The sequence below is a fragment of the Phocoena sinus genome, chromosome 8 (genome assembly GCF_008692025.1).
Source record: "Phocoena sinus isolate mPhoSin1 chromosome 8, mPhoSin1.pri, whole genome shotgun sequence".
In the NCBI taxonomy this organism is placed as follows: Eukaryota; Metazoa; Chordata; class Mammalia; order Artiodactyla; family Phocoenidae; genus Phocoena; species Phocoena sinus.
Genome location: NC_045770.1, coordinates 13,316,928 through 13,331,236, shown reverse-complemented (window position 1 = coordinate 13,331,236; position 14,309 = coordinate 13,316,928). Strand labels below are relative to the sequence as shown.

The following is a 14,309-nucleotide window of genomic DNA, read 5'->3' as shown; positions in this document are numbered from 1 at the left end:
ACGTATGTATATGTATAACTGATACACTTTGCTGTACACCTGAAACTAACACAACATTGTAAATCAACTATACTTCAATAAGATTTTTTTTTAAGTGTAAAAAAAAAATTATTGATGGGCTTCCCTGGTGGTGCAGTGGTTAAGAATCCACCTGCCAATGCAGGGGACATGGGTTGGAGCCCTGGTCCGGGAAGATCCCACATGCCGCGGAGCAGCTAAGCCCGTGCGCCACAACTACTGAGCCTGTGCTCTAGAGCCCGTGAGCCACAACAACTGAGCTTGCATGCCACAACTACTGAAGCCCGCGCTCAGTATTTTCATGCCCTAGAACCCGTGCTCCGCAACAGGAGAAGCCACCGCAGTGAGAAGCCCGTGCACTGCAACGAAGAGTAGCCCCCGCTCGCTGCAGCTAGAGAAAGCCCGCACACAGCAACAAAGACCCAACGCAGCCAAAAATAAATAAATAAATTTATTTTAAAAAATTTATTAATGTGTTTCATGCTGCTCTGGTTACCTGGGAACATCTCACTTGGGGTTTCTTTCTTACAAGGCTGCAGTCAGCAACTGCTGGCCCGGGAGTCATCCAAAGGCTCACCTGAGCTGGATGTCCAAGATGGCGTAGTGACTCGGCCGGCAGTGGATGGGAGCTTACCTGGGGCTGGTGACTGGAGTGACTGCATGTGGCCACTCTGTGACTTGAGCTCTCAGAATGGTAGCTGGGTTCCAGGAGGGTGTGTCCCAGGAGTGAGCATTCCTGGAGAACCAGGTGGAAGCTGCAAGGCTTCTTACGACCTAACTTTGGAAGTCATGTAGCATGATGTCTATCATACGCTATTGGTCGTAAGCAAGACACAGGCCATGCCAGGCCCAAGGGAATGGGATTACACAAGGGCATATTTTATTTAGGGGGTCATCTTTGGAGACTAGCTACCATAGTCACCAACAACTTGGTCCTTGTCTTACTTGACTTCTTAACAGAAGTGGACCTAGTTGATTGCGTTTTCAAAACTTTTCCTTCTCTGGCTCCGCTAACCCCTGGCTTTCCTCTTTCCTCACTGGCTGCTCTTTAATCTCCGTTGTGTCCCCCTAAACTCTAAATATTGGACCACCTCAGATTCTAGGCCTGGGCTCAATTATTTCTCTATAACACCTCCCTGCATGATCTTACTTGTCCCACGGTCAGTGCCTACCACCCAAATGCTGATGTCTGTCGAATTTTCTCTAACCCCCATCTCTCACCTGTGCTCAGGACTGGGAGAGCCAGCTGTCTTCTCAATACTCCATTTGGATATCTAATGGGCATCGCAGATTTAACAAATCCACTTCTCCACCCCAGTATTCCCCATCCTTCTCTGTCTCAACACATGACACCACCATCCACTAATTGTTCAAGCAACAACCCAAGGGTCATCCAGGATTTCGTCTCCTTTCCTTTCAACACTCCACCTCCATCTAAACCACTAGTAAGCAAGTCCTCTCTGTTTTTTGGGGTTGGGCTTTAATATATTTCTTTAAATACATTTGACTTACATTGCTTGGTAAACTAACAGAGGCTAAAAGTATTACTAGGTTTATAATGTAAAAGCAGTCTGTTACCCCATCCTACATTCTCATTCCCCAAAGCAACTACTCTCAACTATTTCAGCTAGCTTTTCTGCTATTTACTTTACTTTTATATTTAAAACTTTCTCATATAGCTAGCTATTTCTTGATTTTTCAGTTTTAAGACTTTCACCTCTGGAAAATGAGATTTAGCTCTCTTAATGCCCATTTCTCCCCCACTAAACACATATACTTAGCCTTCTCCCATCCTCCAATATAGCTTTATCACAAATTTTGGTTAAAATCACTGTGTAGTGTTTATATTAGTATGACTCTGTAAATATTTCACATCTAAGCTGTGTAATGTGCTATATGATTAGAATTCTTTTTTTCCTCCCTCTGGCGTTTCTGGAGTTAGTACTTGCCATCTTTTTTTTTTTTTTTTGGTTGTTGAGAATTTAAAAAAACTCTTATTTGAAAATAATTAAAAATTTACAACAGTTACAAAAATAGTATGACGAGGTCCTGCGTACCCTTCATCCAATTTCCCCCGATGGTAACATTTAAAAAAATATATATATATTTACACACATATTTATTTTGTTTGCACAGGGTCTTAGTTGTGGCACGCAGGATCTTTGTTGCAGCGTGTGAGATCTTTTTTGTTTTAGTTGCGGCATGCATGCGGGGATCTAGTTCCCCCATCAGGGATCAAACCCGGGCCCCCCGAATTGGGAGCATGGAGTCTCACCCACTGGACCACCAGGGAAGTCCCCAGTGGTAACATCTAATACAACTGTAGTACAGTATCAACACTGGGAAAATCAATATTGGTAAAATCCACAGACCTTACTCAGATTCACCAGTCCTCCCAGTTTTTTTTTTTTTTTTTTTTTTGCGGTACGTGGGCCTCTCACTGTTGTGGCCTCTCCCGTTGCGGAGCACAGGCTCCGGGATGTGCAGGTTCAGTGGCCATAGCTCACGGGCCTAGCCGCTCCGCGGCCCAGACCGGGGCGCGAACCCGTGTCCCTTGCATCGGCAGGCGGACTCACAACCACTGTGCCACCAGGGAAGCCCAGTCCTCCCAGTTTTAACTCTGTACGTATCTCAAAGTCACCATTTCTGTTTTTGCCATGCAATTTTTGTCCAAGCTACCATCATCTCTTTTAGGATTATGGCAGTACCCTTCTGATTTCTTGCTTCTGCTCTTATTCTTCTCCAGTTCATCTTCAACAAAGCAGCAAGAGGGATCTTCTAAAAACATTATTAGAACAAGTCCTTTATCACTTCCCTATTGCCCTTAGAATAAAATTCGAACTCTTCACCATGACCTCCAAGGCCCTGTGGGACCTGGCTTTCGCCTACCTCTTCAGTGACTTTTTTTTCTTTGGCTGCTCTGCGTGGCTTGTGGGAACTTAGTTCCCTGACCATCGAACCCAGGGCTCCCGCAGTGAGAGTGCCAAGTCCTAACCACTGGATCTCCAGAGAATTCGCCTTCAGTGACATCTTGTACCCCTCCTCGCCTGGACACCTTGAACCCTTCGTGTTCCCTCCGTCTGATTGGTTTACTTGCTTCATGTCCATCTCCTGTACCACAATATAAGTTTTATGGGGAAGGAACTTGTCTGTACCATTCACAGGTCTCTTCTCATTACCTTGCACGGATAGTTACACTCCCTGGCATGGGGTGCACACTTAGTAAATGTTTGAATGGATATGACTGGGGCAGGGACCCTGATGAAGGGCCCATGTGCTCTGAGGGCTGTTGTATCAGCCAGCAGTTGTGTTGCCTGAGAGAGGGACTGAGGCCTGTCCTCGGACTAAACCCGCAATGGCTTCTACTTCCCCTCCCCAAGTCTTTCAGGATATAGAAGAAATAAAATAACATTGCTTTCTTTGTGATCAGCTTACGAAATAGTAGAGCCTGCTTTTCATGCTAACTCCTACCATGACCCCTCCTCTGGGAAGCCCTCTAGCCTGGCTAGGGGCCCTACATATGTATTCTCATAGCACTTTACTGAGGTAAAACTTACATTTGAGGAAATTCACCCATTTTAAGTGTACAGTTTGATGAATTTTGACAAATGTAAGTGCTCGTGTAAGCACACCAAAAAGTCCCCTTGTGCCTTGGCTGTTTCCTTTTTTAAAAAAAAAAATTGTGGTAAAATACATATAACCATTTGGTGGCATTAAATACACTCACATTGTGTTGTGCCACTACCACCACCATCCATCTCCAGAACTCTTTTCATCTTGCAAAACTGAAACTCTGTACCCACTAAATAATAACTCCCCATGTCCCCTCCCTGTAGCCCCTGGCAACCACCATTCTACTTTCTGTCTCTCTAAATTTGACTTGTGTGTGTGTGTGTGTGTGTGTGTGTGGTAACATTTACTGTCTTAACCATTTTTAAGTGTACAGTTTAGTTGTGTTAAATAACAGCTTCTTTTTAAGGTACATTTAGGTTCAACTGTGAGTGCAGAAAATCCAAATAAGAGTAACTCTAACATGGTATTCCATGGCTGCTCTGACAGTTCTAACATCACTAGGAATCCAGGCTGTTGTACTTTGTGATGTGTAACATAAAACTTCTATCTCATGTTCCAAGATGGCTGCTCCAGTTCCAGCCATTGACTCCACATTCCAGCCAGCATGAAGGTGAAAGGGTCTGAAAAGCACACATTCTCCCTTTAAGAGCACTTCATAAAAATTGTACACATTATTTTGTGCTAATGTTCCATTGGACAGAATTTAGACACATGTGCACATCTTGCTGCAAGGGAGCTGGGAAATGTAGTCTTTATTCTGGACCATATAATCTAGTTCTAATTTGTGGGTCCTATTGCTGAGAAAGAAAGAGAGAATACATGTTGGAAAACCCTCAAGCAGTGTCTGCCACAGCTTCTCTGCCTCCTAGCACCAATCACTGCACTGAAATCAATTCCTCACTTCTTACTGGGCTGTAGATTCCTTCAGCCAGGGGCTATGTCTTTTACCTCTTAGCACAGCCAGGTACTTAACGTTTTTTGTACAAATAAATCATTCCAGCACTACTATCTTATTTTTTATTTTATTTTATTTTAATTTTGGCTGCACCGCACGGCTTGCGGGATCTTAGTTCCTTGCAGTGGGGGTGTGGAGTCCTAACCACTGGACAGCCAGGGAATTTCCCTATCTTATTTTTATTTATTTATTTTATTTTTGGCTGCGTTGGGTCTTTGTTGTTGCACATGGGCTTTCTCTAGTTGCAGCGAGCGGGGGCTATTCTTCATTGTGGTGCGCGGGCATCTCGTTGCAGTGCCGTCTGTTGTTGCGGAGCACAGGCTCTAGAGTGCAGGCTCAGTAGTTGTGGCACACAGGCTTAGTGGAATGTGGGATCTTCCCAGACCAGGGATTGAACCCGTGTCCCCTGCATTGGCAGGCGGGTTCTTAAACCACTGCACCACCAGATGTACCTCCCGTCCCCCATCTTATTTTAGAAATCAGAAAAATGAGGCACTGAAGGGTGAAATGACTAGGGTCATCTAGCCCAGGTTCCCACTGAATTCAGGAAGTTGCTTTCCTGCAGGCTGGACAGGTGGCCTCCACTGACCATGCCCACTGCCAGGCACTCCTGCCTCTGCAGCTGGGCGGCTCCAGCCATCAACGGCCCCTTCCGGTGTAGAGCCACACTTGGTCTCCGCAGAACTCTCCCCTTGGTCCTACACTGCCCTCTACAGCATGTGCCCACTTCCATAGCTTCCCTGCCCCCAGGTCTTCCCTTTGCCAGGCAAAGACCCCTCCTGGGAGTCTTCACGTGACATGATACTCCCGAGGGGTGGGACACATCCGGGGCCTGAGAGCCCTGGGCAGGAGGCAATCCCACCTTTGTCCAGAAGCCCTGCTTCAGGGTTAGCAGGAGGCAGCTGACGACCCTCACGCTTTGCCAGAACTCTGAAGGACTCCAGGCCCACTGATTCCTCAGCGGTAGATGAGGAAGTGCTTTACTCCTAACCTGGGACTTGCTTCTTTCACATGTAAAGACAAACCTGCCCATCACAACACGGGAGCTGCAGACACAGTGAGGACAGGGACATCATGCTGGGGGCGGGGCAGGGGCTGGAGGATGTGTGTCACGGGTCCCCTGGACGCTGGGTACATTTATTGGTTGGCTAGAGAAAGTCCCTGTGCGTCTCCCCACGGTGACACCCCTTGTTCTTCCCGAGGGAGCCCCTAGGTGTTGGGAAGACCCTCATGCTGCACCGTGTGCAGGTGCTCCTGTCTCAGTGGACGGATGTGTGGAGAGGGGCTTCTTTCTCTTTCTACTGAGCAAGGATTCCATGCCCTAAGGTAAGGACCAAGATGGCCAAGGGGGATGTGGGGGAGGGGTGAGGAGGAATGGGAAGGGGCTCGGTGGCGTGGGCTCTGGGCATGTGTGCAGGAACCAGGGCCGGCCCCAGCCCTCTTTGTAACTAGCCAAGCCCCTGCAGACGTGCCGCAGCCCTCTTCAGCTCTCCTGACGTGACCGGGGAGGAACTGGCTGCCGTCGTGGACTGGCCCCGGGAGCCCACCGCAGCCCTGGCCCGCAGTCTTTCTGGGTTGGCTTGTGCTGTGAGGCCCGACGGCTCTGCCTTTAAATCGTTGAGCCCCTTCCCAGGTCCAGGCCTGTTCCTTTCTTCTCTGTCCCAGCCTTCCTATAGCCCCTGGGCCTCAGAGGCCTCTGTGTCTTCTGAAGCTAAGCTGTTCTCCCACAGGCGTGGCTGCAAAGAGACCCATGTTGAGGGGCCGCTAAACTCTTCAAGGAAACAGTGCCAGGGTGACAAAGACCACACAGGAGGCTCACACAGGTGCCAGGGTCTCATGGCTTCTCACAGTTGAGGCTGCACACTTGGCTTCCCAGTTCCTTCCAGAAAGACCTTCCAGCTTTAGCTCTTACTGCCCCGAGGGTGGCATTTGAACTCCCTTCCCCTACAAAGGCTCTTCATTTTTTGGCTGCAAGCAGGGCAGAGCAAAAGGGCCCTGTGTCCAGGCTGGCTACACTGTCCTGAGTGGCCAACAGCCCATGTGGGGATGGGTGGGTCCCCGTGGTCGGTGACTCGGGCAGCTCCCTCTCTTCCTTGAGGGCTTCTCTTGCCCTCTTCCGGCCTGGCCACTACGGGGGTCACTGGCAAAGCTCAGGTATCAATGGGAGGTGTCGCAAGAGTGGGAGTCAGTGGCGTGAGTTTAGATCCTGGGCCTTTAAGTAAATGCTCAGAAAAACCATCCTACCCAGCGCTAAATACCAAATGAGTCAGCTTCTGGGTAGTCACTACTGTCCTCCCCCAGATTCCCTTCTCGGGGCTGCCTCACTCTGGCAGCAACTGAGACCCAGAACCACCCTGTGATGCTGTTCTAGTCCCTTCTACCAAGGGGCGCTTTCTACTCAGTGACTTTTCGGGGAGGGAGCTGGGGACGGGCCTCAGTGTTCTCTCCCCACCCCCAGTGCTTTATGTGGCCATATTGGAGTTAAGAAGAGATGCTTGTCCTCACACCTTGATGATGACGGCAGCTCCTGCGTACCGCCTCGCTTCCCGAGCCTCCCCTCTGTGCCCCTCTCTATAGCAGCTGTAAGCTGACGGGGCATTTCTGAGGACATCCAGACCCAAGAAGGCAGACTCCGTGCCTTAGTGCCTGTTAGCACGTTCTGGAACCAGCGCCATGCGACTTGGCCCACACATGGGGCAGGTGAGTCCACAGAGAGGGAACATTTGTTTATTTGGGCAAACGTGCCGTGTTAGAGTGGTTCTGAGAAGCCGGGCATGCAGTGGTCCACCCCTGGGGGGCAGGGGGGAGGAGAAGGGCTGCAGAAAGCAGGGATTCGGGAGAGGAGGAGGTGGCGGGTCAGCCCTCAAGGCTAAGGGAGGGGGGCGGGCCTGGGGGAGAGAGGAGCAAAGCAGAGACAGACAGGAGGACAGATTCCAGAGGCTTGGTTTTATTGTACAGTATTCTTTTTCCTCAGTGAGACGCCATAAGCTGGGGTGGCACTACACACGGTCACAGGACGGGGAAGAGCCACCGGGTGCAGAGCTGGCTGCTGGGAAAAGCCACCCCTCGAGGCATGTCCACTTATGGGTATCACCCCACGGCCAGCCCCAGGCCCCCGAGAGGTCCCTAAGAAGGCAGGCCTCTGGGGCGGGGGCCTATCTGAAGGCTCGGGCACTGCTGGGGGAAGACGGAAGAGCCTCCTGGGGGAACACGTGGGCCGAACTCTGTGTGGCTCAACCAGGGGCTCCACCTGATTTACTGCCTCCAGGTCTGAGTTCTGGAAGCTCCTAGGAGCTTGGGATAGCCTGGGAGGGGGCCTGTCCTCCTCTGCTACCTCCCAACTGCTGGCCGAGCCAGTGAGAGACACTAGCTCCCATTTTTAGCTTCCTCAGTGGGGGGAGGGATGATGGACCCTGCCTTCCACCTGCCTCACCAGCCCATCAGCACTGCTTCCCGGGCAGAATCTGCATTTTCACTGGACCAGACGCCGGGCCCAAGGCCCGTTGGGGACTTCTGTAGGGTAAGAAGGCAGCTTTTTTCTGTGACGGAAAGTGCTCGTGGAGACGCTCGGTTCTCTCCTCACAGGATGGGCCACAAACGCTTGGCAGCGCCCTCACATCCGGGGTCTTCAGGCGCCATCCCTACTGCTGAGGGATGTGCTAGGGCCAAACACACCCCTTCCCCTCCTCGCCCAGGTCTCTCCCAGGCCTCTAGTCCCGGTGGGCAAGGATGACCGGCCCCAGGGACTGATACCCCTCCCATCCCCTCACTCTCCATCAGGTCCCCAACCCTGGCTTCCCTTTTCGCAAACTGCCAAAGAAAAGGTAGGATAAGTCCTAAATAAACCAGACAGAAGCAGCTCTGGAACAAAGGATACAAATAGGCAGTGGCGTGCGGAGAGGGTAGGGGGTGGCAGTGGGGGATGGGAGATAATGGCATGCAGCAGTGGGATTCCTTAGGGGCGGTGGGGTCCCCACTTCTCCCCAAGGTATGTGGGAGGTTGGGGGGAGCGGGGTCAACTGACTCCGAGAAGCAGGGTCTCTGGACTGGGCCTTGTGGCTTCCTGTATTCTCCATGGGCCCAGCCAGTCACAGGGAGATGAAATCCATGGCCTGCAGGAGGGGCAGCAAGAGCAGAAGCAGAAGCAGCCACGAGGTGTTCTGGATCAGCAGGCTTATGCCTCCGCACTTGACCAGTGTATCTGTGGACAGAGGACGGGGCAGAGAGGCAGGGCGGGAATGAAGAGCGGCCGGGACTCGGGCAGGCCCAGGCCCAGGGCAAGGCTGCTTTCCCTTGGGGAGGGTGGCGCCATGATGTCTTGGCTGGAACCAGGGCCAACCTGGTCTGACAGAACCAACCATCTTTCCCGTTTGCAGGTTCCTGAGACTTTGAACGAATATCATCACAAGCAAACTGTGGGTGAGGTAGCTAGTGCCGTCCTGTTTTCCAGGTGGGGAGAAGGAAGTTTGGGGAGGCCAGGTGATTTGCCCGCAGTCATGGGGGAAGCGTCTGCCACACCACTCTGCTTGTCTGACTGTCCCCTTAGCCCTTCCCCCATTCATGCTGAAGGTAGCGATTCCCCCAGGCACAGGCAGCAGTGGGGGGAAGGAGAGAGAAATTATGGGGCCACTCCCTATTGTGGCCCAGCCAAGGGGACTGCCAGCTGTCCCAGCCAGCCCGTTCCTCCCCAGCCTGCCTCTCCCAGCTTCCTTGGTCTTGTTGGGGGTTTGCCTCACCTCTGAGCACAGAGACATTCCTGTTGGAGACGATGGGAGTCTGGCCAGAGAGGTGGAGTGCGCACGTGTAGGTCCCCTCATCCTTGGTGGTGAAGCCCGACAGGTAGAGGACCTTGAGATTGTACTTGCTGAAGAAGTTGGTTCGGGAGCGGTATGCGTGCTCAGGGACCCCAATGGTGCCAAAGAGCACGTGCTTCTTTGTCTCACGCGTCAGGCTGAACTCGTACTGAATGGGCAGGTTGGTGGTATTCTCATGGCGGCAGTCTAGACGAAGGCTCTGGTCCACCAGGCAGGCTGTCAGGCTGGTCACCTTCTGCCCACGGGCCACCTGTAAGACTGGCACCAGCAGTGCCCCCTCCAAGTTGGTGAGGACCTGTAGAGCAGGGGGCCTCCCATCCACGTTAACAGTAGAGAAAGGCCTGGCCAGGGAAGGGCACAGGGTCTGCTCTCTGAGCACCTCTCCCCGCCCAGAGGTCCCTGAGGGCCAGTCTACCTTCCCTACTGCAGGCCCCAGCCTACCTCCCTCTACTCTAGTCGTGGGTCCCACCAGTATGTTCCAGGGGCAGGAGCCCTTGGGGGAAGTTGATGCAACATCCTGGTTCACACTTGGAGATTCCAACTCAGTATGGGGCAGGCTCAGTGAATTGAGTTTCCAAAAACCATCCCAGGCAGTCAGAAGATCAACTAGGTTGCTCAGCTGACTTAGGGATAAAAGGAGCCCTCTCTCTCCCTTAGTCACCTCTACTTTCTGAGGTCACGAGGAAGAAGCTAGCTTCTCTGAAAGGAAGGCAGCCAGGGTGCTTGGAATCCCAGCCCTGCCCCTTGCCCGGTACCTGTCAGCAAGAGAGTGATGCCAGTGGTAGGGTTCATGGTGCCGAGAGCTCAGTCCTGGATCTGGGGGTGCAACAGGATGGGAATCAGCCAGGAGGTGGGGCAGGTGTGCCCGCACTTACTGCCAGGGCTGGGGGCCCCTGGGAGACATGCCATAACGGCCACGGTGGGCATCCAAGCCCCTCTCTACAGCCCTCTCCCCTCCCACCTCTCAGTGAATGTGACACTGCCACTCAGCCCTTCCCCATCTGGGAAAGCAAGGGGGTTGGAGAACACACTCTTCCGTGGTGTATATGTGTGCTGAACACTTACTAGCTGGGTGGCTTTGAGTAAGTGACTTTAACTTGACCGTTTCCTCTTCTTTCAGGAAGTCAGGAACTTCCTAATTTTTTAATTGTAAAATTTGCAGAACACCCAATTTATTATCTTCACCACTTTGAAGTGTACAGTCTCCAATCTCCAGAACCCTTTTCATCTTGCAAAATCAGAACTCTCTACCCATGAAACAAAAACTCCTCATTCAGGGCCTACCTATTTCTCGTTCAGAAGAAAATCCCCAGTGCCCAAACAGTTCCTGGCATACAACAGATGCCCGAAAGGTACTGAATGAACCTGGGCTTTAGATACCCACAGGGTTGTGATGGGGATTAAGAAAAATGACAAACATCTGGCCCTGCTGGAGAGTAAGTGATCCACGGCCTTAGTCGCCGGCCTCTTAGACGAGCGTGGTCAGGTATGTGTGGGGCCCCAGGTAGGACCGTACTTGGCACACCGCTAAGGGTGTTCCCGACTGTGTGTGGGGAAGGCGACAGTACCATCCTATTGCACAGGTTCTCTGCATCAGAACCAAGATGTTTCCAATTGTCCAGCTCTCTGGGCAGGATTCCTGGGCCTGCAGCTTTCCAGTCCAGCTTCGGTAGCCTCCCTGCCTAGGCTCTCTGCCCTGTCTTTTTTTTGCAGCCTAGGCTGAATCTATACCCCGGCGAGGCGACACAGAGCGGGTAGCCTAGCCCGTCTGCAGCAGTGCTCGCCAGGGAGAGGCCACAGCAGGGGCGTGTGCCTGCGAGTGCGCGGGGCCGTGCCCTGGTGCGTGCGCCCTGCTGTGCAGGGCGCGCCGCTAGCCGCGTCTAGGGTCCCAGGCGCTCAGCCCAGTGGGGGGAGGGGGGGAGGGAGGGGCGAGACTGAGGCTGCCGGGTGCCTGCGGCTGCAGTCGGTTCCCTCTCAGACCCCTGCTGAGAGGGACCCGGAGGTGCCGTTGGGGAAGAAAGGGGGGTCGACATCTGGTTTAGATTAGCATACGCTGAGTTATAGAGGGGGTGGCGAGCTTGGGATCTAGGAGAGGAAGCGGGGGAAGCAGCGGCTAGAACTAGAAAGGAAGAAATGGGGCTGGGACTCAAGGGGATGTAGAGCCAAAGGGAGGGGTAGACAGCTGGAGGGGAGGTGCAGTCTGCCTTTCCTCGGCCTTGCGTCCCCGCAGCTCAGAACCCGGAGAAGCTTTGCGCTCCCTCCTCTCCAGCCCGCGTTCGACTAACCCCACCCTTATTCCGTGTCCCTATTCCAATCCTCTCCTTTCCCAATTGAGGTCCTTCTTCCCCCTCTCTCATCCTTTTCCAGTTCTCGCCTCCCCCGTCTGCCAGCCTTCCTCCCAGTCCCCGCCCCAGCCCCCGCCCGCGGCACTGCGGTTTCCCGTTCCTTGGATGCCCCGCACCCAGCCCGCAGCGAGGTCGCAGGGCAGAGATATCCTTCAGTTTGCGGTCGTCTGCTCCCCCAGTTTCACCGCCCCCCAACCCTGGTCCCGCCTTCGCAGGCTGGCTTTGGGGACGTCTGGCTGGAGAGCAGAACGCAAGGCTTTCCTTAGCGCCCTTCCTCCCGGTTCTCCTTCCAGCACCCCAGCCCCAGGCGAACGTTCCCCAGCGGGCGAAAGTTTCCGCGGCCCCCGGCCTGCAGCAGTTGCGTCCGGCTCCTGCCCCTGCCTGGCAAGCAGCCCCCTCCTCAAGCACTGAGCGGCTCCTTCCCAGGGCGCCCTCCGACCGTTTTCCGAAGCCTCGGATCGGGAGGGCCTGCCTGGGCGCCAGGGGGCCTACTATCCCCGCGACCCGGGTCCCGCCCTGCCTCTGGCTCCTACCTGGGCTCCGGTTCTCGGCCGCAGCAGCCTCCTCCAGACGCGCTGCCGCCTCCAGTTGCTACACCCTGCCCGGCGCCCGCAGTTTTCACCAGGGGTGGGAGAGGAGGAGCGGGGAGGGCCCGGGGGCTCGGCCAATCAGAGGCTGAGTGGGTAGCGGAAAAAGGGTGGCAGAGGGAGGAGGAGGCGGTCCGATATTGGTGCGGGAGAGTGGCCATCCGCAGCCAAAGGGGGCCCTCACTGTGGCTGGCGGACCTGACCAGGGATGGAGGGGTTCAGGACCCTGGAGATCAGGGTGGGGCCGCTAGCCGCTTCCCAGAGCCCCGCCAAGATCGCTCCCCTTTTAAGGCTTTAATCCTTTCTTCTGACCTAGGCTTCACAAGCCTGTGGGAAAACCAAGGGGTAAGGGATGGATGATGGAGGCCGGCAACTGAGCCCCCTTAGGCAGCGCCCATGCCTCCTCGTTTCCTTTTCAGCTGGAGCCCATCTCCACAGGAGCCGCCAGTGAGAGGTTTTTGGTGTTGCAATAGTCCAGGTTTTCTCCAAAGGAAGATGGTAGGGTGTTTTTCCACATTGGAACAGCCCTTCAGAAGCAAGGCAGCACTGGTCTTTCCTGGTCCCCAGCCCTGCTCCACCCCCTCACCCAACCTAGAACACCCGGCCCTTCAGAGGCTTTCTGCTCTTGGGCACTGTCTCCCTCAGCTCCTGGGCTGGCACTTCCTGGTGCAGACAGCTAGAAGGTTCTTCTCAATTTCATGTACCCCTCCTGCCCCCACTCCCACCCAAGTCCTTGAGTACTGTCTTCTTGGTCTTCAGACAAGGGAAAGGGTGCCACCCTCTATCAAGCGTTCTGATGGGCACATTACATCCATGGCCACAATCTGCTGGGTTCATCTCAGCCCACTCTCCATCCCACTTCATGGTTAGTAAGTGGGAGAGCTGGCCGGTCAACTTGGGGTGTGGAGCCCCAAGTCCTCAGTGCTGAGCCACTCCACAGCTGCACCCCAGACCGGTGGGAGGGGGAAATTGTGGAACTGTGGGAAAGGGGAGGAGACAGGACCAACTAGAAAGGAATACCACGCTTTTAATCCCCTGGGGCACCTGTCCTTGCCCCATTAATTTGAAGTCATCAGAGGCCCTTGGATTTTTTTTTTTAACAGCCAGTGCTAATGACTTGTCTCTCCCCGCCACAGGTGAGGTGAAGTTTTTTGAACAAAGGTTTATTTGATTGAGTTGCATCCTTGTGGCCTCTGTGAATTCTGGTGGGGACATCCTGTGGGCTGGCTCTGCACCCCCGCCTACCCATTCTCCTATTCTTTCATAGACATTGGTCCTGGCTCCTTCCCTGCAGTTTCCATTAGTGTGATGGCACTGTTGGAAGCTATCCCTGGGCTTGCAAGTGGGAGATTCATTTCCCTCTCCCTCCCTTGGAGGTTAGGTGGCCTCCCAACGCTTACAATGATGGAATTTTCTAACTGGAACAAGCCTCGCAGATGGTCAAGTCCAGGGGCCCTTGGCTCTGCTAAAAAACAGAAGCTCCTGGGGCACTTTATGAGAAATGCAGCTGCCCCTGCCCCCCTGGGATCTCCCTAGTCTAGTAGTAGAGCTGCCTGAGTCTGCACTTTTCACAAGCTCCCAGGCCTGGGACCATCCCTCTTCAAAGATCAGGTGACCTGGCTTCTCATTGTTTGGAGGGTAATTTTTAAGGCCCTGGATGTCCTGGCCTCTGGCAGCCGACCTCCACCACCACCTCATCTTTCCCTTTCATCTTCCTGCTGCATTCAATACGTGCTAGCCTCCTCCTTGGCACTCCACGCAGTGTCTTTCCTGCTTAACAGCTTTCTTGTTCTCAGTCCAGGGATCTTTCCTATCAGAGCTCAGTTGCTTTAGTTGTTTTAGCTTCAGCCTAACCACCCCCACCCCGCCACTGGAACACACACACACACACACACACACACACACACACACACACACAGATGGGGCTGGAGGTGGTTACTTTTTTTGGCAAGACATGAGGATACCCAGAGGCCCCTTAACTACTGGAGATATCTGGGCTCTGTCTGGACAAGACCCT

General features: G+C 53.6%; 1 protein-coding gene and 1 long non-coding RNA gene across 2 annotated transcripts; one reads left to right on the top strand and one right to left on the bottom strand.

Annotated features, from left to right (window-relative positions):
• The first annotated feature begins 5,603 nt into the window (after positions 1-5,603).
• Positions 5,604-8,119, top strand: LOC116758680. The gene is made up of 2 exons (XR_004351205.1): positions 5,604-5,872; positions 7,005-8,119. It is a non-coding gene; the product is annotated as an uncharacterized LOC116758680 (long non-coding RNA).
• Positions 7,258-12,362, bottom strand: THY1 (Thy-1 cell surface antigen). Its single transcript, XM_032641719.1, has 4 exons — positions 12,239-12,362; positions 10,116-10,176; positions 9,283-9,618; positions 7,258-8,747 (listed from the first exon to the last, which is right to left on the bottom strand). The coding sequence occupies exons 2-4, from the start codon at positions 10,150-10,152 to the stop codon at positions 8,635-8,637; spliced, it is 486 nt and encodes a 161-aa protein (XP_032497610.1). The 5' UTR covers positions 10,153-10,176; positions 12,239-12,362; the 3' UTR covers positions 7,258-8,634.
• Positions 12,363-14,309: the final 1,947 nt, after the last annotated feature.

What these genes read in the sequence shown, in the direction of transcription:
- THY1 (XM_032641719.1), bottom strand. Translation starts at nt 10,152, where the DNA reads ATGAACCCTACCACTGGCATCACTCTCTTGCTGACAG. An exon ending in CATCACTCTCTTGCTGACAG is followed by an intron (nt 9,619 to 10,115) that starts GTACCGGGCAAG and finishes TGCTGGTGCCAG; the next exon opens with TCTTACAGGTGGCCCGTGGG. An exon ending in GAATGTCTCTGTGCTCAGAG is followed by an intron (nt 8,748 to 9,282) that starts GTGAGGCAAACC and finishes CTCTGTCCACAG; the next exon opens with ATACACTGGTCAAGTGCGGA.